Below are 25,503 nucleotides of genomic sequence, written 5' to 3'. Positions count from 1 at the left end.
AAATGCTACCTTTCCTCTTTTTCAGGGACCTGAGTTTTCTGTTTTCCATGGAAAAACAGAAAATCAGATTTCCCAATTTTATCAGAGAAAAAATGGATTTTCCCTTTTATCAGAGAAACTTGCAGATTTCCCACTTGCAAAGAGCTGTGCATGTGGCAGAGTTCCAGCCTGCAAGAGCTAACTACAAAAAGGGCAGAAAACCCCCAACCCTGCCTGGAGAGGGGAGGGAGAGGAAGAAGGGCAAGCCTGAGGCACTCACTTGCCCAAGGCTGGGCTCAGGCTCACTTTCCTTCCTGGAGCCTGTGAGGTAAGTGGGGCTTGCAGGGGGTTGCGGGTTATGGCAGGGGGACAGGTGTGGGTGAGGGTGACTGCCAGTGCTGGGGGAAGAGCCAGCAGAGCAGGTGGGGGCACAGGGTGTTGTGTGGCTGGGAGCTGAGGGAGCAGGGAGGTGTTGGGGGAAGCCCCACATGGAGTGCCTGCCCAGCTGGCAGCGCGTGGACCCGGAGTGGCACGCTATTGTCAGGTCAGGCTTCTCCAGGGACAGGGCCAGGACTGGCTTCCAGTGGCAGCGTGCAGTCCCACAGTGCACCTGTGTCCCCCAGATCTGTGTGGGGTGCGGGGGCAAGGTGGGTGTACACTGCAGGCTTGTGCGCCTGGACCTGCTGCACTCCCCTGCAGCTTCTGCAGAGCAGCATATGCGACCCGGCACAGCAGGACACAGCGAGGATATGCATGAAAGTTGCCTGCCGCTCCGCACTGCCCTAGCCACCTTCCCCTGTGTGCACAGGGGCAGCGCAGGATTGTGCCCCTGCCTGCAGAAAGTGTGGCCAGGGCAGCGCAGAGCTCAGAGCAGCAGCCAGCTTTTGTGTGCATCTCCACTGCATGTTGCTGTGCTGGGTTGCACACACTGCGCTGTGGAAGCCCCAGGGCAGCGCAGCAGGGTTGGGAGCATGAGCTCACAGTGCGCACCCATCCTGCCCCCAAGGCTCCGCACAGATCTGGGTAGCATGGCTCTCCCATGGCCCCTGGGACTGCACTGCAGACAGGAACTGGCCCCGCTCCTCCCCCAGACAAGTCCAGCCTGGTGATACCACACCACTCTGGGTCCACAAGCTGCCATGGGGTTTCCCCCAACACCTCCCTGATTCCTCAGCCAGCTTCCCGCAGGAGTGCCTGCCCACCCAGCAGCGTGGACACAGAGCAGCACAATATTGGCTCTTCAGGGAAGCCACACACAGCACGCCCCCACCCTCCTGCACAGATCTGGAGGGTGTGGGTCCCCCTTGCCCCCTGGGAGTGTGCGCTGCTGCTAGGAGCCATTGCCGGCCCTGCCCCTGCCCCAGCCCGCAGCAGGCAGCAGTGGGGGAGCTGGCTCCATGCTCCTCCTGCTGCAACAGCTGCTGCCATCCACTGGGGGCAAGAAGCTGTGGACCTGGGGCCCTGGCCCCATAGCTCTGGCAGCTGGGGGCTTCCTCTGGCAAGGCTGGGGGGAAAGGGCTGTGGGTGGGGGGTGGCTGTGGGGGTCCTTTAATTTTAATAACAGATTTTGGTGTTTTTATCAGAGAATTTGTGATTTTTTTACCAGGGAAAACCAGGATCCCTGCTCATTTTTAATCTTTTCACCCCCTAGCCAACTATAGATTAACACTGCCATGAGCTATAATATATCCCAGGACCCTAAGGTTCTAAAGCTATATGATAAATACTCCCAAAAGTGAAGTTATTTATAAACTTGAAAACTGTGAAAGATCACTAGGAGGGTTTTTGTCAATTTTGCCTGTTTACTCAAGTGACTTTAACCTGAGGACTCTTCAGGGTGAAAATAAGTTTCCTGCAAAGTCTGCTCTACAAACAAACAACAAAGCTAGTTGATGGAGCCCTTAGAACTGCAACAATATTTGGATCTGGACACTTGCAAGTCATGCTGCTGATCTAACACCCACGCTCCTCAGGACAAAAACTCTTCCCTAAAGCTGCTGTTAAGTGTCATGCACAGTCTTGGTACCATATAAAATACATGCATTCAAACAAACATTTACAAAATTATTTTTCATTTGAACGTGAAGGTGTGATTCTACCCTGGCCTAACCCCACCCATGACTCTTAGAAAACGTAAAAGAGAAAATTCTCTTATTTATGGAATTCACTGTTAGGATGCTATTTTATTACCTGAAGTTCTGGGACAGACAGCACGGACTCTTCCGATGCAGATGACATTTCTTCATCCTCCTCATCTTGAGTAAAATCATCAAAATCCTCTTCTTCTTCCTCTTCCTGGCCATCCTTCTCTCCCCCTGCCTCAGGACCGGCTGGTGTCCCCACAGACTGACCATCCATGCTGGATAAGTCCTCTGGTTTTTCCAGTGGGCTACTGGACTCTGCTTTAGCATCTGTTGTAACATTCTTGGGAGACTCACTCACTTCTGCCCCAGTCACACCTGCTGCTTCCAACTCCTGTTCATCTTGGGTGGCTGGATGCATCCCTCTCTCTTCCTCTCCTCCCTTTTCTTCCTGGGCAGCACACTCTTTTTTAATTTCCTTCTGCTCATTTAGATGTTCAGGTGTGGCCTCCATGTCCAGCTCCTGCCTAAGATCTAACACAAATTCCTCTTTTATCTCAACACATGCAAAGTCTTGACTTTTCTGGGTTAAGTTTTCCTCAAGGACATCACTGGGATCTTCAGGTTCAGTTTTTACTGTTTCTCTTAAAGTCCCTAAATGCACAAGATCTAAAGGTAATGGCTCCAAAGCTTTCTCCTCTGCTGTCCAACTGCAACAGTCACCCTCATTAGTCTTCTCCTGGCTGTCACTGACGGCAGTAGCCAGATTTATGTTGTGTTCCTTCTTAGGGGAGATGGCAGGGCATGAAGAGTGTAGATCTGGGTGCTCCACTTTAGGCTCCACTATAGGGTAGGAATTTTCATCATTTACAGCAGAACAAGAGGTGATTGGATTCACTTGCTCTTTGTCTTCAGCAGTTGATGAACTAGGAAGACCTACAGCATTTGAAGAGACTATCAAAGGAGGGACTGAGGAAGTCATAAGAGGTTGATTCAATGGGCATGGGAAGGTGGTGGGATTTACCAACAAAGTAGTTACTGGAATAGTTTGACTGCTTCTGCCAACTGCTGTATTTATGGGTTGAATCATATTGCACCCATTGCCAATATTAACCACTTTCACTGTGGCAGCTGGTACAGTGAGGATGACAGGGGCCGGCTGGATCAGAGGGGCAGTTTTTAGTAGAGGGGAAGGCTTTGCACCCTTTTTCCTTTGGTATCCCCTGCGGACACAAGGCTTGCGGATCTTCGATGCAGCCAATGTTGAAAGGACCATTTTTGGCTGAAAAGTCATAGGGGTTGAGGTTATCAGTGCTGACGGTACACCAGCAGGAAGACAAGTTCTGGTATCGGAATGTAAAGTGGAGAGAGCGTTCTGAAAGTCCAAGCTTTCCCCACTTCCTACTCCAGACGGGATGTTCAGATGCTGCATTCCAGGCACGGTCTGCATAACAGTAGCTGGCTGGATTAACCGGGGAATGTGGACCACAACTTTGCTTGGAGGAGCTTCTGATTGGGATAACTTTACAGCAGTTTTCTGGACATTGATGGTATTGGAACTAGGCTGCATGCAAGGACTTGGTCGAATGAGGAGAGGTTTGAGGGCTGAAGACCTCTGCCTCCTCCATACTCTCCTAGAGAAACGGGTGGCAAGGGGCTTCAGCATCAACACTATTCCCTTGGGCAAGAGCAGAGGGTACTTTCCATCACATTCTGCATCTGCTGTTTCTTTTCCTGTCCTCACAAAATCAGACTCTGCACAGGGTGAACCCGTCATCTCTCTTGCGTCTTCTACTAACTGTTTCAGTTCTCCTTGAATGGAGGATAAACTTGCCTACAGAAAACACAGACTCTAGTTATTTCAGCCCCCAGATGCTTGCTCCTTGCAAACAACAGTGACGAACTGGAGGCAGAAAGTTACACATAAAGCAAACTGATGTGTGTACACACATGAGAGGAGAGGATGGTTCTATTTACTGCTTATTGTCTAACTTAAATGAAAGACTCTAATAGGTTGAATTCTTTGGAAGTAGGAACGTGACCAAATGGTGCATGTCATGTTTCTCTTCCAAACTAGTTTGTAAAGACTTCTTTTAAAAGAATAAGGGTATGGGGAGGAGGCTTCAAAGTCTCCCTAAACCAGAAAATAGGGTGAGGTCATAAATGTCATCAATACGTCAACAGGCTCATCTGATGAACTGGTCTTGGGATACCTAGGCTCAATTTTTGGCTCTGCTATACAACTTCCTGTGTTAGTTGGGCAAGGCACTTAATCACTCCGCTTCCATTTTTCTGCACAATGCAAAGGATTTTGAGGGAAAAACAATCATTAATGAATGTGACACATTTGGATGCTACTAGGACATGGGGTGGATCACAGGAAAGCAATATTCAAATCACAGATTTGCATTTTGCTCCTAGGTCAGCACTTGTGAAGTGATAAATGTTTTTCTGTCATCAGGCTGTTCGGTGCAGCAAGGAAGGTAGTGATGCTTCTGACAGCAAGCTGCTAGTCAGGCTAATTTTGGATATATACAACCTCAAGGTATGCGACAAAGTATTTCATCCCACTGAAATAAATGAGCATACTTCAAAGCCAACAACACTAAAGCCTTGTTTACATTACAAAGTTCTGCCAGCAGAGATGCACCAGTTATGGGTATGAAGAGATTATACGTCTTCACAACTACTGTTATCTGTGTTATCAAAACTAGCAGTTTGCCTATCTGTGAGTCCCATCTTCATTTTGCTAATACACATACCCTAAACAGCTCATTAGCTCTCAGGTCCAGATGGGAAGCAAAGATCAATTTAAATGGCAAGCAACATACCTTCAGCCAGAAGGGCATGCGATGTTCTTCTCTCTCTACAGGGGGTTTCCACTCATGAGGCTGGACCTCCTCGCAACACTTGAACAAGATAGGCAACTGTTTTGTTTTCTTGTAATACTGAGGAGACAGGGGGGAAATGCCAACAAGTAAATTCAAAGTAGTACAGGAGACCTCTCAAAGCCAAGTGTCAGAAAATATTATCTAGGAAGTGCATGCTGGGAGTTCAAGTGACCTAAATTTACTTTTCTTTAGCCAGAGTGCACTTTAAATACACATATGTTAAAAAATTTCAGCAAGATTTGCTATGTCTGTTTTCAGGTGCAGATCTACTGAGAAGAATCTTATTATTTCAAATTTATCTGATTTACAGTTGTATTACAGTTCTCTGTAGAAGATGCTGGGTCCCCAAGAAATGAACAGACCAGCTATAAAATAAGGGAAAGGGGAAGGGCTCCAAGTAAGTCCTTATCCCCAACAAAAATGAAACTTCACATTACTGCTTAAGAAATGTCACTACAGGCAGTATATAAGGTCCATGTTTTATCTTTTGCATGAACACTACCAACACAACCACTTACAAAATGAAAATGGCATAATGCATAACTCACTCTGACGATATTGTCAGGGGCTCGGTTCATGTTGAGATTCTTAATTCTCACTGTCAATTGGTGGGCAGTCTTTGGCGGCATAAGATATTTGCTGATTAAAGGTTTAGGAAACTCTGTCCCATCAAAATGCTTCAGTCCTAAAGCCAGTAAACTGCAAGGGAAAAAGGTCTGTGAGACCAGTATTCAACCTGTAGCAGATATTCCTTATTCATATCTGCTAACACCTTTGAAGTTCTTTTCTTTGGTCATCTGTAGCAACAATAAGCCCTTGAGAAGAAGAGTACAGAATGAACACAGCCTAGTCAACTGCTAAATGTGGTTTAGCCTAGGACAAAGGTACTCATCCCCTGGCCTGTGGAACTCCCCATAGGTCTGAAAATTCAGCAGCAGAAAAGAGGTGGCACTGCTCTCCTGCTGCCAAACCTCTAGACCCATGGGGAACCCTGGGCCCTACATGCTGGATCCAGTGCCTGATCTCAGCATGCAGGGCAGGCAAGTGCAGCACCAGGATCCAGGGCCCAATCTCAGTGTAGAGTGCTGGGTTGGGATAGTGCTGAACACCCAATAACTCAATCTTGGCGCATAGAGTGCAGGAGGAAGGGGGAGCTGACCCCTTGGGGGACAATCCCTGTGTGTGGGGGGCAGAAAGGGACTGTGCCAGGCCCCAGGGCCTGATCTGGCCTGCAGGCCACACATCTCAAGTGCAAGTTCAAAAGGTTGAGCACCCCTGATTTGGGAGAAAGTTGTAAATGATGCTATATGGAATTCAGTCAGGCACACAGCAAAAAAACCAAACTAGTGCATGTACTGGATTCAGAATGTCTCTCAATACAAAGTGCCCTCTTCAGCTGTCCTCTTCAAAAAAAAAAAAAAAAACCTGACTCCATAGCTCAGTGGTTAGAGCACTGGCCTTGTAAATCAGGGGTTGTGAGTTCCAACCTCACTGGAGCCTTGACCTCCTTTGGAGTTGGACTAGATGATCTTTAATAAGTAAGACTAACTGCACTCTCTTGCATTAGTAGGTGCATCACAAGCAGGTCTGGTGAGGTTATACTTCCCCTCTGTGCAGCATTGGTGAGGCTGCAGCTGGAGTACTGCATCCAGTTTTGGGCACTGCACTTCAAGAGGGATATGGATAACCTGGAAAGGGTTCAGAGGAGGGCTATTCACATGTTGAGGGCCTGCAGGTAAGAGCCTATGAAGATAGATTGAGAGACCTGAATCTCTTCAGCCTCCACAGGAAGAGGCTGAGAGGTGATCTTGTGGCTGTCTACAAGCTCATCAGTGGGGTTCAGCAGAGAATAGGGGATACTTTGTTAACCAGGCTGCCCCTCGGGGTTACTAGAAACAACGGCCATAAACTGATGAAGAGCAGATTTATATTGGACATCAGGAAAATATTCTTTACGGTGAGGGTTGCCAAAATATGCAGTGGGCTTCCAAGGGAGATAGTACTTTCCCCTACCTTGGAGGCATTTAAAAAAGAGGTTAGACAAGCACCTGGCTGGGGTTACTTGAACCAGCACTCTTTCCTGCCCAGAGCAGGTGGTCAGACTTGATGATCTAATACGTCCCTTCCAACCCTAGCATTCCATGAAACTGTTAAAATCTGTGGCCTTCCCTCCAAATGGCTGTAAGATGTTACTCTAGGAACAGGGGTGCTCAATCCCCAGCCTGTGGGCTATATCTGGCCCTTGGTACCGTGTCATCTGTCCTACCAGGCTCCCCATGGGTCTATGAGGAGCCCCATACATAAATGGCCTTGTGTGCTAGATCAGGTGCACAGGGTGGCATGAGGGGAAGGCAGAGGCAGCCCAGACCCCAGGGGCTTGGTTTGGGCACAAGGAACCTGATCCTGAGATGCAGGCTCAGGTGGGGCCACAAGGCCTGATCCTGGCACTGGATTGGCAGCATGCAGAGGCAACCTGGGAGCCAATGCAGCCTGTGGACTGACCCTACACCACTCTTCTGGCCCACAAGGTCAAAAGGCTGAGCACCACTGCTCTAGGATGTCCAGGCATTCCATAAGATGGCTATAGTATCCCACTTGTTTCCCGATGGAAGGCAGCTCCATTCATATGTATTTTACCCCCTTAAAACCTACTTGTCCTCTGCCTTGGTGAAGAAAATCTTGTCCCGGGGAGTTTTTGCCTTCAGAGAACATATTGGTAGCAACTCTGGATACATAAAGACTCTTCTTGTTGCCAAAATCCATGCCACTTGTTTTGGCAGACAGGGAAATTCACTTGCTGTGAAAAAAATTAACAGCATAAACTGATGCAATCAAACAATGGTAGGAGCTCAAATATTGCTACTCACTAGCATCTTATTGTAACCACCATTGTCCTTGCACCTTCTGTTTGTGAAAGCAGCACAGGCTGGGGTTTTCCACATCTTGAAAGACATCTGCAAAGATACCCTGGGATTATAGGACTACCAGGCTAAGCAAAATGGGAGAAGTCCTACGAAATGTGCTTGCTACTCAATATTCCCATGGTTTAAGAAACAAGGTGGCTAGTAATACTGAGGTCACCAGATAAACACATCCCAGACAGGGTGCCGTGAAAGAATGGGAAGTTTCCTATTATAGTAAAAAAAAAACAAAAAAAAACAAAAACCCACCAGAATCCAATTTTGAGAGGAGGCTAGCACGCACCAAACAGGCTGTTACTACCCTACAAATCTGCTACCCTTTCAGTTACATACCGGTCTTCTTCCCAGGTTTGCGAGGGCTCCAATCAATTTTGACCTGGGTGTGGAAGTCATCAATGAGCTGCAGTGCTCCCTTCAAGTTACATGGTTGGAATACTGTTTGAAATTTGGAATTGAATTGCTGGCGAAGGAGGATGGAGCTTTGAGCAAAGTTACTCAGCTCAGTCTGAGGGATCAAATATGAAAGAGAAGATGAAAGGACTTGCTTTCAATGTAAGTAAACGTCTCTACAACTGTCACTCAAACAAGTAAACCTGCCAAATGGGAAGGCACAGAAATCTGCAGGGTGACAGTGGTCTTTAGTCCTACTTCTGTCCCTAGCTATTAGCTCTCAATCATGGAATGACTGATTAAGTCTATTCTGCCAATCTGCCCACCCAGACCACCACATTCTTGCCACCATAGTACACACTATTTCAGCAAGCATCAAAGTAATAATATGGTTCATGATACTAGTATTTTAAAAAATATATACATCTAAAGGAACACTCTCTCATCTCATCTTTGCAGGAGATCCCCAGTGCTCACTAGAACTGAATTCTTGATTTGAGATAGATTCTTACAAGAAACATCCTAGTGGTGCTGGTTTCTGAACTCAGACTGGCGTTGAAGCTGGTAAGAAGGTGAATTTGAGTCAGGAGCTGGACATGCTGCAAGAACAAGTCAGGCAAGTGAAGCTTTTTAGATGTACTAACGTTCAAAAGTACTGGAAAAGGTTCTATAGCATCAACTATGTTATAGCATGCTATCATATTAAGCAGAGGATTTGCTCTGCAATGTTTAGCAAAACTGAACATAACATTTACATTTGATAAATTCCAAGAGCCTCTTACCTGCTGCATTTGCTGCTGGAGCCTCTTTCTTTGTGCATTATCCAAAACCAGTGTTTGGAGTGGCTTTTCATTTTGAGGTTTTGGCCTCTCTACCTCCTGTGGTTGCTTAGTTGAAGATTTCTTCATTCGCAGCTGTTCAAGCTGTTCTTTCACTGTCCGATGCTGTTCATTCAGTAAGTTGGCCAGAGGCTCTTCAAACCTGTTCCAGATCAAGCAGATAGAATTATGCCAAGTTTATGACTTGGAGGTGGCTCACATCATCTTGGTGTCTCCACTAGAAAGTATCGCTATTAAGATATTCTGGATATTAACATTAAGGTGTTCTGTGAAGCATAAGTAAAAGCAAGCTACCATTGTACCACTTGTACTTCTTAGGAGTCTTCATCTTAAGAAACCAAAAAGTATTTTGGAAACGTGGCACTTACAAAATCCATTAATCTACCACTGAAACACGCTTATTGAAGAGTGCAGCAGTAACTTTTGCTTGAATTAACAGTTTAGACAAAGAATTAAGATAAATCCTGCATTCAGCTGAAATTAAGAGGAGGACAGCACAGTTGGAATTTGACAAAACCACTTCTGATCCTTAGAAAAGTGTAATGGGATCATTGATGAGCATGAGCAGTCATTTTTTTAATCTCTCTTTTTAATCTGAAAGACAAACCTTTTAGCATAATGTTGAAATGGACGCTGCTATGGCATTTGTTCATTATTGGTTCAGGTAAATACACTCCCTATTCAATCATTTATACCATTTTCTGTTACATTCCGAGTTTACAAGGACATTAATTTGCTTAAGTGCCCAGATACAACTGCATAAGCACGGCATAAGAATGAGATTAGACAAAACTAAAACAGAGAGATCAATCAAAAGCTGAACAGGCCTGATCCAAAAAACAGAGCTCACACTACTTTAACTGCAATGATTACCATAATCAGCCCGGATATGATCACCTACAGGACTTTGTTGCAACAGGTGTGCTTTGTAAATGTAGGAGGTGTCCCAGCCAGCTATTCCAGTGTACATTTGCTGCTGCCCTTCTAAGAACGGTGTTAGGTGCCAGTCCATTTAAGACAGAGCTTACTTACTAGCGCAGTCAACTCTGTCTCACCACTAATCAAGCCCAGAGACAGTCACAATCAGCAACCTCTCCAAGACAGGAGTGGCCAACTGTGGCACACAGGCCGCAAGTGGTACAGAAAGCCCCTCTGTGGGGAACACAGCGGATCAGAGAGGAGGCAAGCAGTGGCAGACAGGGCAGAGCAGAACGATTAGAGAGCACAGGGCAAGGAGCAGAAAGAAAGACTGGCAGCAGATTGGGCAGGAGACGGAGATTGGAGTGATACCCAGGAAAGGGCATGGGGCTAATTTATGTCATGCCAGCCCAGAAAGTTGACCCAGACTTCTCTGCAGCATTCGTATTACAAGGTACTACAGGAAAAGGGCAAAAGAACAAACAGATGCCTTTACAAAGACACCCCCTTCAAGAATTCAGAGGAAGCAGCAGTTAGGAGAAGAATTTAATCTACAAGTAAGAAATGGATGCAACTAATTAGAGCCCAAAAAGGTGAGTGATACAAATAAAAAGGTGCAAGGATAAAACACTCTTTTGTATTTTGACTGTAGCTGGTAAAAGATTTCTACACTCCCCTCCAGCACTGCTTATCCAGAGAGGTGCAGAAGCCCAGCAGTCACTTTAGCTCCCTTCCCAAACAGAAACAGCTTAGTCTTGAGCTGGGCTGCCCCACATACAAGGAGGCTTCATCATGCAGCAAGTCACAGTGAGCCTGCTAGTTAACTCCTAGTGTTTCAATAGCAGATAACTATAGCTGGAAAAAAAAAAAAAGTTATTAAGCATAGGAGCATGAGGATGACAGCCAAAGCCTTTCTAAACCAGCTCACCGGTTAAGTATATTCTATGCCAATAGTTATGAAAATGCTGACATCTTATCTACAGCTGTTGCCGTTCTATGCTGCTACATGGGATTTCCAACTGCCTCTTCGCTGATTGCACCCTGCTATTCCAGCGATATGCATTGGGAGAACACAGCATGGACTATAGTACTTGTTCAGCCTTGCTCAGAGACAGTACTCTTATTAACAGAAAATCCAGAGGTATTAAGTTAATTACCTCACAATAAAGGAAAGAAATCTGTCTCTATCTCAGGCAAAGGGTCACAATGCCATGCAATATTACCATTTGTGCCATAATGCATAAAAAAAAGGCTCAGAATACCTTCATGCTCTAACATGGATTCTACTGTCTATGGCTTTTTGCCTTCTTTTTTCTTTTTAAATGAAGCCTACCTGAGTGCCTGTGGTGTATTAAAGTTTGGTCGCGACTCTGCAATGCTGTCTTCATCTTCTGGGCCTTCATCTTCCATGTTGGAAAAACCCATCTCATCCTGGAACTGACAAGAAATAAGAAGTTGCTCAGCAGCTGTCAGGAATACAAGACAAAGCTCAGGCTTCAGGAAAGTACCTTTAGTAAACAAAAGACTTATGGTTTGGCACAATTTTGCCACAGTGGGCCTATACTAGTGCTCTCAACAGACATACTTGCCTTCATTTGGACACTCTCTCAACCTTCTCTCTAGGCTCACTGTTACACACATAACAGAATCCCTTATATTGAGTGTACATTGCTATATCTAGTACAGATCTCCATTGTACGGCTCCAAGTGACACCTTCGAAGACTGTCAGCTTCAGAATAGACATACTTATACAGCTTTAGCTCTGAATTTTCACTTACTGTCTCAAATAGTTCCTCCATTAGTTCATTCACTTCTTTCTCTGTAAGAAAATAGGATAGGGTTATGAAGCTTCTTTTTTCCAGCAACAGATTTAGTGATCCAAGAGTTGTTTGCTATTTACAAAATCTCCAAGAATGTAACAGATCCTTGCAAGCTCTCCAAGACAAGAAGATGGAGAAGAGTCCACACATTCTCTCTTACATGGCCCGAAATGGTAGCAACCTATTTAAAGGGCTAAGATTAATGTAGCCAATTTAAAATACTTATTTATCACTTGAGGTTTTCAAGAAGAGGTTGGACAGGTATTGGTCAAGGATGATCTAGGAGAAGATATGACTATGCTCTACAATGGATGCTCTACATGCTCTGTAGGCTATGCTCTACAATGCTTCTGGACTTTGCTGGTTGCCACATGCTGCTGGGAAAGAATTTTTCCCCCTTCTGTTGCTAGATGTGTCAGGGTTTTTATTCCCTTCCTCTGATGCAATGCATGTTGCTTGCAGCTAAGGCTGGGGATTGTGACTACAGTGTGCCAGTGCTCCTGCTGGAACTTAAACTCAGAAGTTCCTGGCTAGAGGGTCTTGCCTCTCCATTTAGGGTCAGGCCAATCACCATATTTGGGGTCAGAAAGGAATTTTACCTCATGGTCAGATGGCACAGGACTGTGGAATCTAACAGGAGATGTGTCCGTTTTCCTTGGATCGCTCAGGCATATATTTTAATAACCTTCACAGCAGCTGGACATTGGCTACCACTGTTCCCCTACTCTATCTGTAGCAGGTTAGAGTCTTATGCCTTGTAGTTGCACCAGGGTTCACTGTGGTTTTACTGATGAGTCAGATAACAGATCTGTATAAAATTGTTTGGACAGGGATGACCCCTACCAGTGGTAGGATAAGGACAAGATGACCTCTGATGGTCCCTTTCAGCCCTACTTCTCTATGCTTCTATGATATTAACAGATACTTCTCAAACTGCAGTAAGTTAAAGAAAAATCACATAATCATATACAGAAACAGGGGAAGATATTTACCCTGTGGTCAAACATGGGTTTGACACAACATCATATACTACAAATAAGAAACCAAACAAGCTCTCTTCTTCCTTCTATGAACAGGTAACAGAAGATGAAATCTGCTAATTCTAAATCTGTTAAAATTGTGGGCCATATTTTCTAAGCTCTTAAGGTGCCTAAAGATTCAGCCTTGAAGAAACTGATGTTAGCAAAGGACTTACTGGTGATTCTCACAGCACGATCATTTCTGAAATCTTCCGTGTCTGGTTCATCCAGATCTTCCAAGAAGTTGTATTCAGGGTCATCGTCATCATCTGCCTCATCTAGCAAAATAAATATTTTGAGTTGTTTTGTTTTTTTTAGATATAGACAGTAAGTGCTAATAGCGACCTGGGAAAAGGCAGTGTACTTAATGACTATCCCGCCACACAGAGGCAAGACTAAACGTTAATGTTTTAAGAGATCTGCAATTTGTTCGATTGTCAGGGAAGCTAGGTTTAAGTAAAAGAAGTGTTCCCTCAGAATACCTGACAAAAGGCCTCCAAGATAGGTAGATTCAGGCAGCCAAAACTTTTCTTATCCATTATTAATGACCATATCACTGTATCATTCAGACCATGATACAAAGTAGCGTGTTGAGAAAACCACATATGCATGTACACAAACCAGCAGATCTGGTTACACTGGGCACTGATGTATCTATAGTTTGGCTGAGAAGCATTTCAATCCCACTCTCTCTCAAGGGCAGCATTAAACTAGCTTTTAAGAGAGCAATTTAACTAGAGCAATATGAGTACAGGGAAGGTCAGAAGCTCTTGTCCTGCAGCACTAACGAAGTCAACAGTTCCATATGAGACTGTCTGGTATAAAATGAGATGAGAAAGCATCAGCTTCCCACACACAACACCTAAATAGCTCAGAATTGAAAACGCTATTCACTGAATAACCAGTACCTTCATTTTCTGCATCATCATTCATGAGTCCCCCAAGCCATCTTTTCCATTCTTCATCATCTGCAGTATTTGGGTCATACATGTCTGGTGTTATATCTGGAGCACGGAGCTCAGCCTCCAACTGACCAAGAGGCACATCCTTCAGGGGTCTCTTTGATCGGGTGCGGAATGCAATAAGGCTGTCTTCCAGAGACTGAAACATGGACAGAAAACAAAATAGAATCAAAGCCTCCCCATTACTCTTCTAACCTCCTTGGTACCAAGCATTTCAATTTACCCACAAAAAGAACAACGAACTGGACACTCTGAAAATATGACTCTTATTGCCAAAAGATTTGTTCTAGTGTTGCTCCCTTCAGCTGTAAGATTTCATGACTCTATAATTACTACATTGTAATATCAACTAAAAAATATTTTGAAATACACAGCACTCAAGTCTTAGAAAGCTCTCTCTCCTTTCAAGATTTTATTCCTTGGTTATTTTATCCTGTTCATCGCAAGCATTCCTTCTGAGCCGTTGAACAGAACCTCCTCTTCTGGTCTCTATTTCACTGCAGCTCAGTAGGCTCACTGAAAGTGCAAAGGTTAATCCCAACATACTAGTCCCTGATGTCCAGAACACCATTTACAACATCTGCTCCTAATTTTACAGGCTGACTTTGTTACATGGCTGGGTCGCTCCAAGGGGAACAATTTATACTTTCAGCTTAATATAACACGTTATAATAATTAAGCGAAACAGAAACTTCCCCACGATTTAAACAAAGTTTCAATGACCCATTTTTAAAACATTCTATAGATGTGATTAAAACCTGAACACTGCAGTACTAATACCATAAATGGGAAACTGAATAACGTAAGTGAAAATAATGTCATTTGTCTTACTTCTAAACAAATACTAAATAGCCAAGAAGGTTTAACTCTCTCACTTTTAAATACTCTTCAGGTGTTAGTAATGTACTTGCTTGCAAAAGTTATTAAGCTGACAGAACCTCTTTAAAAAACAAAGTTATATTAATTATGGATGAACTAATCACCAATATGGTAGGCTTCTGTTTTCCAGTTAAACCACATGTCCCAATGACAGTAAAAGTTATAAATGCTTCACTAGGACCAACACAGTTATGACACAGGAAAAAGTATTCCATGGCTATGTCCCTCAACTAACTGAACTGAAGGTATTAGATCTGATTAACTTAAAAGTAAGAAACAGACAAAATAAGAGGGGAATAATATGTTAGATGGATTTTGCAGACAAGTTTCAGACAGGAGGACCAGACAATTAATCTCCCATCAATAATATTAATTTGCATGCACCATTCTCAAACATATTACCTGGTAAGAATCCATGCACATGGGACTAGAAGCCAGTTCCTCATCCACAGCATGTAGCTTCTCCATAAAGGTGCTGTCTTTATTCTGTTTCGGTTTAGGAGGGGGTGGAGGCCCCATAGGAACCACTTCAGCACTAATGTGCCTAACAAGGGGTGTAGTAACCTTCTCCACCTAATTAAGAGAGGCCTTCATCTTAAAAGATTTTATTTATAGCAAGGCTATCAAACTGGTGGCCCACATGCAGCTCTCCAAGGTGTTCAATTTCCCCCAGTGATCTTACTGCCAGTCTCAGGGCTCCCTCTTCCTCCTCCAGCTTCTTCTGCCTCCCCCTTGCAGGGGTAGGTGGGAGAGGAGAGGGGTGGCACAGCCCACAGAGCCAAGACATCCTACAGATTCTGGTACAGGGCAGTGATGGGGTGCCAACAGCATGGCAGGGGCAACATCTTAGTTTCATAGTTTCTAGGGTCGGAAGGGACCTGAGCAGATCATCTAGTCTGACGCCCTGCCATGGCAGGAAAGAATACTGGGGTCAAATGACCCCAGCAAGATGTGCATCTAACCTCCTCTTAAACACCCCCAGGGTAGGAGCCTGCACCACTTCTCTTGGAAGCTGGTTCCACACCCTAGCCGCCCTGACTGTGAAGTAGCACCTCCTGATATCTAACCTAAACCTACCCTCTGCCAGCTTGTGACCATTATTCCTGGTCACTCCTGGCGGTGCTCGGGGGAACAGGGACTCCCCCAATGCCTGCTGATCCCTCCTAACTAGTTTATAACAGGCCACAAGATCCCCTCTCAGCCTTCTCTTTTGGAGGCTGAACAGGTTCAGGTCCCGTAGCCTCTCCTCATAGGGCCTGCCCTGCTGCCCCCGGATCATGCGAGTGGCCTCCTCGGGACCCTCTCCATGCTGTTGACATCCCTCTTGAAGTGCGGCGCCCAGAACTGGACGCAGTACTCCAGCTGCGGCCTGACCAGTGCCGCACAGAGGGGGAGGATCACCTCCTTGGACCTGCTCGAGATGCATCTGTGGATGCATTCCAAGGTGCGGTTGGCCTTCCTTACTGCCTCTCCACACTGCCGGCCCATGTTCAACTTGGAGTCAATGATGACCCTCAGATCCCTTTCTGCCTCCATGCTGACAAGAGGGGAGTTCCCCAACCTGTAGGTATGGTGCCGGTTGTTCCTTCCAAGGTGCATCACCTTGCACTTGTCTGTGTTGAAACCCATCCTATTCTTGTCTGCCCACCCTTGTAACCTGTCTAGGTCTGATTGTAGCCTGTTGCATCCTTCCAATGTGCCCACGTCCCCCCACATCTTAGTGTCATCAGCAAATCTGAACAGGGTGCTTTTTACCCCCTCATCCAAATCGCTGAAGATGTTGAACAGTGCGGGCCCGAGGACCGAGCCCTGCAGAACCCCACTGCCCACGTCCTTCCAGGTCGAAGACCCATCTACTACCACCCTCTGGGTGCAGCCCACCAGCCAGTTGGCAACCCATTCGACTGTGTGGGTGTCTACACCACAGCCCCCCAGTTTCTTAATGAGAACGGGGTGAGAGACAGTGTCGAAAGCCTTCCAGAAGTCCAGGAAGATTATATCCACTGCTATCCCTGCATCTAATGATCTGGTGATCTGACCGTAAAAGGCCACCAGGTTGGTCTGACAGGACCTGCCACTGATGAACCCATGTTGGTTGCCCCTAAGCATGTAGTGCCCTGCTGGCCCCTCCTGGATGTGTGCCAGCATAATTTTCTCGAACAGCTTGCCTAGGATCGAGGTCATGCATCTTGCATGATGCAGCCTGCGGCTCCTGGCCACTTAGAAGATGGACAACCCTGTCTGATAAGGTCTGCTTTTTATTTTCCTTAAACTAGGTCCTAGCTGAATTGGCTGCTTCTGAGATGCAATTAAGAAGGTATCACTGATGGATATAAACTGTTGGATTTATACAAGGATACTGAGTGTATAGAACTATTTAGATCTAGCAGGAAAGAAAAAATGTATAATATTTCAGTCTAAACACGTGGTTGGAGTGCAGCTGCTTATTGTCTAACACAGCAGAAGACTGAACAACGATGTCTAACTGGTAACTTAGAATTAATTATTGAAGCTTTATGAGAAAGTGCTAGAGCTGTGATGTAACATGCACCTCAGAGAGTGTCCCTCCTTCCTCCTCTGTCTCCATCATATCAGATGAGCGTCTTGTCCCAGGTCGCTTTGCTCCCCGAGGAGAAGAGGCAGTGCTCTCCACATCACTTTCCAACAAACTCTGTAACGTAAAAGAGGCAGAACACAATTGAGTAAAACTGCAAAATACAATGACTTCTTTTTCAAAGACAGGTTCCGGTAATTTTATACATCATAAAATTAAAGCAGAAAATCTGTATAATATTAAGGAAAGATTGAATAATTCTACAGCTAGCAAAAGACTTATTTCACACCTTTGAGATCAAATTCCTACCAAAATAGAGTACATTTTAAAAGCACCCCACTGCCTCACATAAAAAGAAATTAAGATAGGAATATGTTTTGCCACTGTTACCTCTTCAGCAGTCTCATCCTCCTCCTCCTCCTCTGGCTGGTATTCCTCATCAGATGAATCATCTTCTTCAAGAGGAATGTCCACAAACTGAGGGGGCTGCAACAAGCCAAAGAAAGGACACAAGCTTTACAAGAGTGTACTAAAGGGTTATAGGTAAGTGAAATGAAAGTTCAAATGTTCATGACAACTGAGGATATATATGGCAGAAAAGGAGAATGATGAGGGGTGCATAGGGTAGTCAATTTGAGCAAGGGCAGCTAGTGGAGTAGGTGGATTCAGAAATCAAAGGATGGGTACAACTTGTTTCAATTTAAAAGTTTTTGAGTTCTCTCCCCAACTCCTCAAATGGCCAATATTAAATCCACCTGCTGGTTTATGTCTAAAATTATACTGTAAGATCTATGGCATAGTCAGTGCCCAGGACAAGGAATCCTGTTCCTGACTTGGCCTTTTAATCAGGACCACAATACACATAGTAAAATAAAACAAAACAAAACAGGAAAACAAGCTATAAATAAGTAGGATGAGAGTGGACAGCAGAAGAGAAACATCAGGGTCAAGGACAAGAACCCACGATGAAACAGGTATGTATTTTCCTGGGAGGCTTCGTATAAGAATGCAAATCTGCTTGCAACAAACTCTGCAGACATAGGAAACAGCACAGATTCACCTTTCAGTTGCTAACCTTGATCTCATTAGGCTTCTTAATTGGTGAAATATTCCAGGTAGGAATTACCTAAGTAAAACAAAACCGCTGTTAGTAGTCAGTACAAGATCAGATTTCCCCAAAACCCTGATATAGGAGCATAGAAGAACAGGGCTTGGGAGTCTATTCCCAAAATTACACACAACTAAAATACATGCCTTCTAACTACCCAAAATAAGTCTCCTACATGGGATACTCTCATTTCATGGTCTAGGTTTATCCACGTGACTTTGCAACACTGATCTTTTAACACAAGGAAATGCCATTTTTTAAATTTAAGCTTAACACAAATACAGGTATAGATATAGATGCGCACACTTCAATCTTTTTGGCTTGGGAGTAGTTAACAAGAAATATTCTTTCTACTTCTTACTCTCAATAGCAGCAATAAAAGGAGTTTATATCCTTTCCCTGGCAAATGGAAAAAGGCATTAATACATACTCACCACTCCTTTCTCTACTACTTCCTTTAACTTGGAACGAGTCATCTTTGGCTCCTAAGAGTTAAAAAAAGAGGGTATGCTACTTTCTGTAACTGTAGCATTTTTAACCAATATCTTTACCACAAGTTTTCTAGTGTTAAGCACACCACTTGTCTGACATAGTGGGCAGAATATCTGAGTTCTAAGCTTAATACTTGATGATACCGATTAACCATTTTCCACTCAGTTACTTGTCTCATCCAGTTAACACAACACTTACAAAAGTGCAAATTCTAATTAGGGGGGCACCAACAGAGATTTTCTGGGCCGATACTGATGGCCGATTTTTAAGGAGCCATATTGGCTGATACTGATCCAACTCCAATATGCAGCCGGACCAGTGTCGGGCTTGTAAGTCTGTCGTGGGGGAAGGGAAGGGGTGTGTGGGGATGTAGATCAAAGCCCCTGAAGTTGGGGAGGGAGTGGGGCTAGGGCAGGTGCTCCACAACTGCAGTGGGGCACAGGACAGAGCTGTGAGTGGCTTGTCTAGGGGGTGCAGGGAGACGGAGGTGGCTCCTGTACCCAGGAGGGCATGAGCCCCCCCGGAGCTGCATGCAGGGCCGGGGTGAGCTGGTGCTGCAGACTAGGGGAGGCGCAGGGCTTTCTGTGGGGCAGGGCTGCAGCCACCCTAAAATTCTCCATAACAACGCCCCCCTTTTCTGCACTAAGTGCAGCCTGGCCCAGCCCCCTGCCAGGAAGAGCTCAGTGCCAGCAGCAGCCCGCCCTTACCCTGCACAGATCTGGGGGAACACCCCCCACCATGCCCTCCCAGGTTGCATGCAAGGATGGGAGCTGCCCCCCACCCCCCGATGAGCCGCTCCTGACTCCATCCGATGCCCCACCCCATCTCAGCAGAGCCTGCCCCGGCCCTACCCCCTCCCTCACAGCAGAGATCTCTATCTGCCCCCGCCCCATGCCCCTTCCCTCACAACAGATTTACCAGCCCATGCTGCTCTCCAAGCCACCGGGCCGCGCTCCTGGCCACATGCATGCTGCAGCTGTGTGCACGTACAGGGCATTTACTGGCCACAATATCAGTCACATCGGGCAAAAAAAGCCAATTGCCGATACCCTTACTTTTCCCTATACTGGTGCTGATCCAATATCAAACCAATACATCAGTGTACCTCTAATTGTAATCCAACCTTTTCTCTATTCCCTCTGTAATATCAGATCATTACTAAAGCTTCATTACTGAGTATCCAAGGGCATAATGCATATGAACAGGTAAGGACTGAATAAAAAAATCTTACTTACAAACATGGGTATATCTTCTGTCTCACTGATGGCTGCTTTCATCATGGCAACCACATGCTCATTTGTGATCACTTCCTGCAGAAACATAAATATTGGCTTTAACTGTCTCCTTTATATTCCTGTTGCAAAGCCTCCAACCTGAAATACCTTTGATAGAAAAGTGGGGGAGATACCATCCTTTGACAATGCAATCTTAGCCTGGTCTAAAGACAAATCCAGAGAGGACTGAAAAGTATTATGTATCCCCTTGTGATAAAGAACAGATCCTACATTATATAAACAAACAATGTAAATTAAACCTATGAAAGTCTTTGCAACCAAAATAAGAATACAGAGCAATCTACACACAACTTGTTTTAATCAGCTCTTTTCCTCTCACACACATAAAACTGACTCCCTGCAATATTAACATTCATTGATCTTGAGAACGGGAGGAAAAGCTGCTGCGAGGCACCACTATAGCAGTGGTGATCAACCTTGGGTCGGTGGGCCAGATCCAGTCTGCAGAGCCATGTCACCTGGGCTGTGAAGCTCCCCATGAGTCTGAAAATTTGGTATCAATGTTAATTGCCCTCAGAGCTGCAGCAATCAACACTGCCACTGCTTCCCTGCCAGTAAATTTGTGAACCTGTGGGAAGCCCGGCACTCTAGATGACATGGCTCAATGCACCAGAACACTGGATCAGGCCCACAGACTGACCCTATGCATAAGATCCAGCCCCATGTCATTCATCTAGCCTGCACAGCAAGAAATGTTGAACACCACTGCAACAGAGAGTTTATTCACAAAATACATACATTGATAACCTTGGAACTCTGCATACGGTATATCTTAATTCACTGCATGCCTTCTCCTACGCAAATACATTACATCATTTCAGAGCAGGCTGTGTAGTACGACTGAAATACTTGGAAATGGAAAAACAAAAAGTTCATATGAAGTAAAAATGAGAAGAAGAGCTCAAAGACAACAGACTCTAAATTCAGGTTTTATAAATAGATGGACAGAATGGGGTGCTGAGGGGAAAAAAGTAACTATGACACTAGTGTGCTTACATGAGTACCGGGTAGCACATAAAGGCGAATTCACTACCTTATGACATCTACATAGTGACAACTGGTTAATTTGCCTGAAAGAGAAGCAGTGGTGGCCTTGGATCACTACACAGGGCAAGCACCCAAGAATGTTATTTCTGCATTTTTCCAATGCAGTAAAGTAAACAGTACAATCTACTGTATTAATTTTCTCCAGTTAAGGAACCAAGCAGAACCTGAGCACAAATACTTCCCAACAGAATGAACCGATTCACAAACTGCTCTAGGTAACTAGAGAGATATGGCTCTTCTCCCCACTACAATTAAGCTTCCAATCATGATAAACACTACATTTCCCCAAATAGCTCCACTGAATATCTTGCATGACTAACAAGAAACCCAATCAACTTAGAACACATGACATTTTGCCTTCACAATGTATATCCTCTTCTCCAACAGCATGTCTTGGTCCTGGCTGCATTGCACCATATTAGCACTACCACACCAGACAGTCTGCAAAAGAGCCTGCTACGAGAACTCAAGGATGAACATCTATTAGAAAAGCAATGGAACAAAGCCAGATCTAGGTAAATTGTGTATAGCACACAGTTCACCCACTCCTTCTCTTTACAGCATATCCTACAAGACGTGCTATCGAACGGATCACTGTTTTCACTGTTTACAAAATCCAATGGTATGCTTAGGGATAATCTCAGACTAGCCAGTACTTTCTCAAGATGCTCCAGCTGCATTTCCTTTCCTACTACTCCTATCCCTCATCCCACTCACATGCAGGATATTCCGCACATTGACAACTGTCAGGTTGTGCTGTTTTGCTCCATCTTCCAAGGTGCGATCAAGGGTGTCATCTAGCCTGATGTCACAGCCCAATGACCCCTCCTCTTCATGGCATTTCCCTTCCCGTTTTCGCTTGATTGCCTTCCTCTTTCTCTTCCTCCTTTCACCTTCCTCTCCATCTTGCTCCTCTGAAAATTAGTAATGAAAGATTCAGTTACAAAATATATAACTCAATTAATATCAGTCTCACATTCAGGCAGTGGATCTTTATACTGAAGCTAGAATTCAGTAGATACCAATAGGTCTCAGCAGTTTTCCACTTGCTGATCAGGAACTGTGAATCACTGAAACCATCTCAGTATTCTGCCCTGCTCCTGTGCATGCTGTGACTCTCTAAGGGAGTGCCAAACACAATCCTTGAAAAAGCTGGATTCTATAAATTATGCTCTAGACTCCCACTAGGGGTGGTGCAGGCAGCTACCCTGGAGATCTTGAAAGGAGACTGGATGCACACTTTGCTGGGGTTATCAGCAGGCAGCAACAGTGGGAGAGCCAGCTCCATGCCACTTCTGCTGCAGCTGTTGAGGGAGGGAGCTGCAGACTAGGGTCCCTGGCTCCACAGTCCTGGCAGCTGGGGGGCCCCCTCTGGCAGGGCTGGTGGGCAGGGGCTGTGGTGGGGGGCAAGAGGCATGAGTGGGGGCATACCCTCTTTTTGTGGGGGCTGTGGTAGGGGGCAAGAGGCACGAGTGGGGGCATACTCTCTTTTTGTGGGGGCAAGTGAGGGGCACCGCCAGGGCTGGGGCAGGGGAACGGGGGGAGGGGAGGGAGGCTTTTAATTTTAATAACAGATTTTGGGGGTTTTATCAGAAAATTTGTAATTTTTTTTAAATCAGAGAAAATCAGGATCCCTGCTTATCAGATTCAATATACTTCAAACCTCCTTGTGCTGCTGACTCAGGGGAAAGGAATAAAATTGTTCCATCCTGTTCTCTTAGGACCCAAATATTAGTTAAGTGATCTAGAAAAGTTAGGAGATCAGTTCTGGTTACTTTTGAAACAGGTTATCAAGTGGCTCTCCACTGGAATTGGGCAGTCACTGTATTACAGTACAAAAACTGAATGCTCCACTCAAAATGATTACACCTGAATGTGGAGACCCCAGTCCAGCTTATCTGATTCCTTTCTGACATTCTAGTTCTCCTACATCACAAAGTCACCAGCCTATTCCTGGCATGATGCTTACCCAATGGAATAAACAGCCCAACATCCTCAACTTCCTCCTCTGTCTGCTGGTGCCACTCACCAGCTCTGGAGTTCTTCAGTGGCTTGACCATGACAGGAGTTTTAAGTGCCAGCAGTGGACTTCTTCCTTGGGATGCTTGCTTTGAAGAATGGTTGTCACCTGGGTGAGGGTCTCTCTGCAAAATAACTTGCTCCTCTCTATGCAATTTAGGAGATTTGCCTGCAAATAACACGTATTAATGTAATTTTGTTTAAGCACTCCTTAAGTTATCTTTTCTTTTTACTTCTCTTTTACACCAGTCTGTGAGCCACAAACCCCAGAGTAACACAAGACTCATAATCCTAAAGGAATCACAGTGTGAAGTTTTGAAGTCTCTCTTGCCAGTTCAGGTTAAAAGGCCAATTGTTATAATAAATTAGGAGAAAGGTACAATGCTTTATAGCCAAGGGAGGCACTTGAAAAAGAACAAGGTGGCTTCCTAGTACAGGCACTTTCCAGAAGGAATTAATCTTTCATCATAGGCTGACAATTCATAAACAAGCCTCCAATAATATGAACCGTTTAAAAGAAGGATGTTTAAACTTTGGCCAATGTTTGCATACCCCTAGCAAAATACTGAATTTTAAATTAAATGTAAAAAATTTTACATTAAATGTAAAAGATTACCATGGCATTGTTTAAAACAGAACCCTGCATCCTCAAACAGCTGTCAAAATATTAATTTACATGATGGACTTTGTTACAAAAGCCATTACTAATCACAAAACTCACTGATGCAAGGTATATTGAAGCAAACACTCAATATTGTAATAGATTAGCTACAGGGAAAATAACATTAGTTGCATTAGAAAAAATAAAAATGCATAAATAACAAAAAGTTTGATGTCTTACAACCCAAATCAACCTTTAATGACCTGATGTTAAGAAGAAACTGTCTTTGAAACACCTGTTACTGGCGGAGGGCAGAGAAATCACTCAGGTTCTTCCCCAGCCAACTGCGTTTAGCACCCTTCCCCACTACCAAGCATTCCCTTATCTGATCTTTATTAACAGAAAGAAAATAGCAGCGTGACTAGTTCAAGAAACTATCTACAGTGGCCAGTATTCAAACGATGCATAAAGCACATGCAGAAAACAGCGTTATGGAATATATTTTGCTAAACTTCTAACTTTTGAATAAATGGTTGGCTAGTGCCCCAAAGTAACAGATATCCTTCCTAAAATAAATCATTCCATTGATAACTGTGTATGCGCTTGTTAACCGCACAACCATGTGACCCTTTTGGCTTCTTAGTAATCTCTCCCACTCAACGGTGACTTGTGGCAACAAGTTCCCATCAAAACATACTTTGGGTCTGGTTTGAGATGCGCTGCCCTACCCGTGCTATTAAAAAGTGAGGGGAGAAAAAAACAATAGTTAAACTCTCTTTGGTTTCTTGCCCTTTCTTCTGGGCAGCGCCTACGTTTAACAACATGGAGAGGTATCTCTGAGAGGCAGGCTCTGCCTTAGCTCCTTCCGGCCACACAAACGCCCACCAACAAAACGCGTGCTGAATGCTCTCCCAATCCCCGGCTCCCTACCACGCTCGCTCCTGCATCGCCCGGTTTCCTACAATCGGGATCCCACCCAAAGCGCTGGTGTCGCTGGGAGCTCAGCGACACCTACAAGAGTGCAGCAAAACTAAACACGGGACGCAGGCTCCCCGGGGCAGGCAGGATCTCCTGCAGCCGCGGAAGCACCAGCAGCCGCCCGGAGACAACTCACCTCCTTCCGTGAGGTCTTGGGTGTGCACGTCCTCGAGACACTCCCCGCCGTCGCGAGCGGGGCCCCCGGGGAGTCTCCTCCCGCTCCTCAGGAGAGTCTCTGCGGGCTCCCGCCCGCCCCGACGGCTCCACACAGGGGACAGCTCCTTTGATGCCGACGAGGGCCCGTGCTCGGAGCTTGCGGCACTGGGGCCGCCCGGCGGTGCATCCAGCCTGTCCTGGGCATCCCCGCCTCGGCCCGGCCTGGCGCGGCCCGGCGGCTCGTCCGCCGGCGGGCAGCGGGGCTCCGGGGCGGGAGGAGGCTCCGCGGCGCCGGCCCGTCGCTTCTTGCACGGCAGCATCTTCAGCGACAGCGACATCCCGCCAGCGCGGCCCGGGCCCCGCCCCGCAACAACAAGCGCGGCCGCTCCCGCAGCGCCCCCGACCCGGGCCCACACCTGCCCCCGCGCTGCGCGCCCATTCCCCTGGCCCGCGGCCTCCGACCGGAAACGGAAGTGACGCCACGGGCCGAGCGCGGACAACAGCGCGCATGCGTGCTTGGGAAGGAGCGGGGAGAAGGAGCCGCCATGTTCGC

General features: G+C 45.6%; 1 protein-coding gene and 1 non-coding gene across 6 annotated transcripts in view; one reads left to right on the top strand and one right to left on the bottom strand.

The window, feature by feature from the left end:
- Nucleotides 1-25,420, bottom strand: part of LOC149860967 (GON-4-like protein) — a 38,695-nt gene extending 13,275 nt beyond the window's left edge. For 3 of the 5 annotated variants that reach the window (XR_016443302.1, XM_090055494.1, XM_090055496.1), the window contains exons 1-20: nucleotides 24,931-25,419; nucleotides 23,166-23,384; nucleotides 21,914-22,110; nucleotides 20,090-20,164; nucleotides 18,797-18,847; nucleotides 18,330-18,380; nucleotides 17,645-17,740; nucleotides 17,252-17,371; nucleotides 15,103-15,273; nucleotides 13,768-13,960; nucleotides 13,036-13,137; nucleotides 11,799-11,839; nucleotides 11,353-11,456; nucleotides 9,045-9,243; nucleotides 8,775-8,861; nucleotides 8,206-8,377; nucleotides 7,604-7,748; nucleotides 5,500-5,650; nucleotides 4,892-5,008; nucleotides 2,170-3,894 (exon numbers count right to left, since the gene is read on the bottom strand). Coding sequence is in view for 4 of the 5 variants with exons in the window: in XM_090055494.1 (XP_089911620.1) it covers nucleotides 2,170-3,894; nucleotides 4,892-5,008; nucleotides 5,500-5,650; nucleotides 7,604-7,748; nucleotides 8,206-8,377; nucleotides 8,775-8,861; nucleotides 9,045-9,243; nucleotides 11,353-11,456; nucleotides 11,799-11,839; nucleotides 13,036-13,137; nucleotides 13,768-13,960; nucleotides 15,103-15,273; nucleotides 17,252-17,371; nucleotides 17,645-17,740; nucleotides 18,330-18,380; nucleotides 18,797-18,847; nucleotides 20,090-20,164; nucleotides 21,914-22,110; nucleotides 23,166-23,384; nucleotides 24,931-25,288 (4,374 nt within the window). In the remaining variant the exon portion in view is untranslated. Of the gene's footprint in view, nucleotides 1-2,169; nucleotides 3,895-4,891; nucleotides 5,009-5,499; nucleotides 5,651-7,603; nucleotides 7,749-8,205; nucleotides 8,378-8,774; nucleotides 8,862-9,044; nucleotides 9,244-11,352; nucleotides 11,457-11,798; nucleotides 11,840-13,035; nucleotides 13,138-13,767; nucleotides 13,961-15,102; nucleotides 15,274-17,251; nucleotides 17,372-17,644; nucleotides 17,741-18,329; nucleotides 18,381-18,796; nucleotides 18,848-20,089; nucleotides 20,165-21,913; nucleotides 22,111-23,165; nucleotides 23,385-24,930 lie in introns of all 5 variants that reach the window. The other 2 variants (XM_090055497.1, XM_090055495.1) reach the window with 2 other exon arrangements.
- TRNAT-UGU (transfer RNA threonine (anticodon UGU)) lies at nucleotides 6,379-6,451 on the top strand. The gene has a single exon. It is a non-coding gene; the product is annotated as a tRNA-Thr (tRNA).
- Nucleotides 25,421-25,503: the final 83 nt, after the last annotated feature.

The sequence above is a fragment of the Crocodylus siamensis genome, chromosome 6 (genome assembly GCF_052110815.1).
Source record: "Crocodylus siamensis isolate JL-2025a chromosome 6, ASM5211081v1, whole genome shotgun sequence".
NCBI classification, from domain to species: Eukaryota; Metazoa; Chordata; order Crocodylia; family Crocodylidae; genus Crocodylus; species Crocodylus siamensis.
This window is presented reverse-complemented; position numbering and strand designations above follow the sequence as displayed.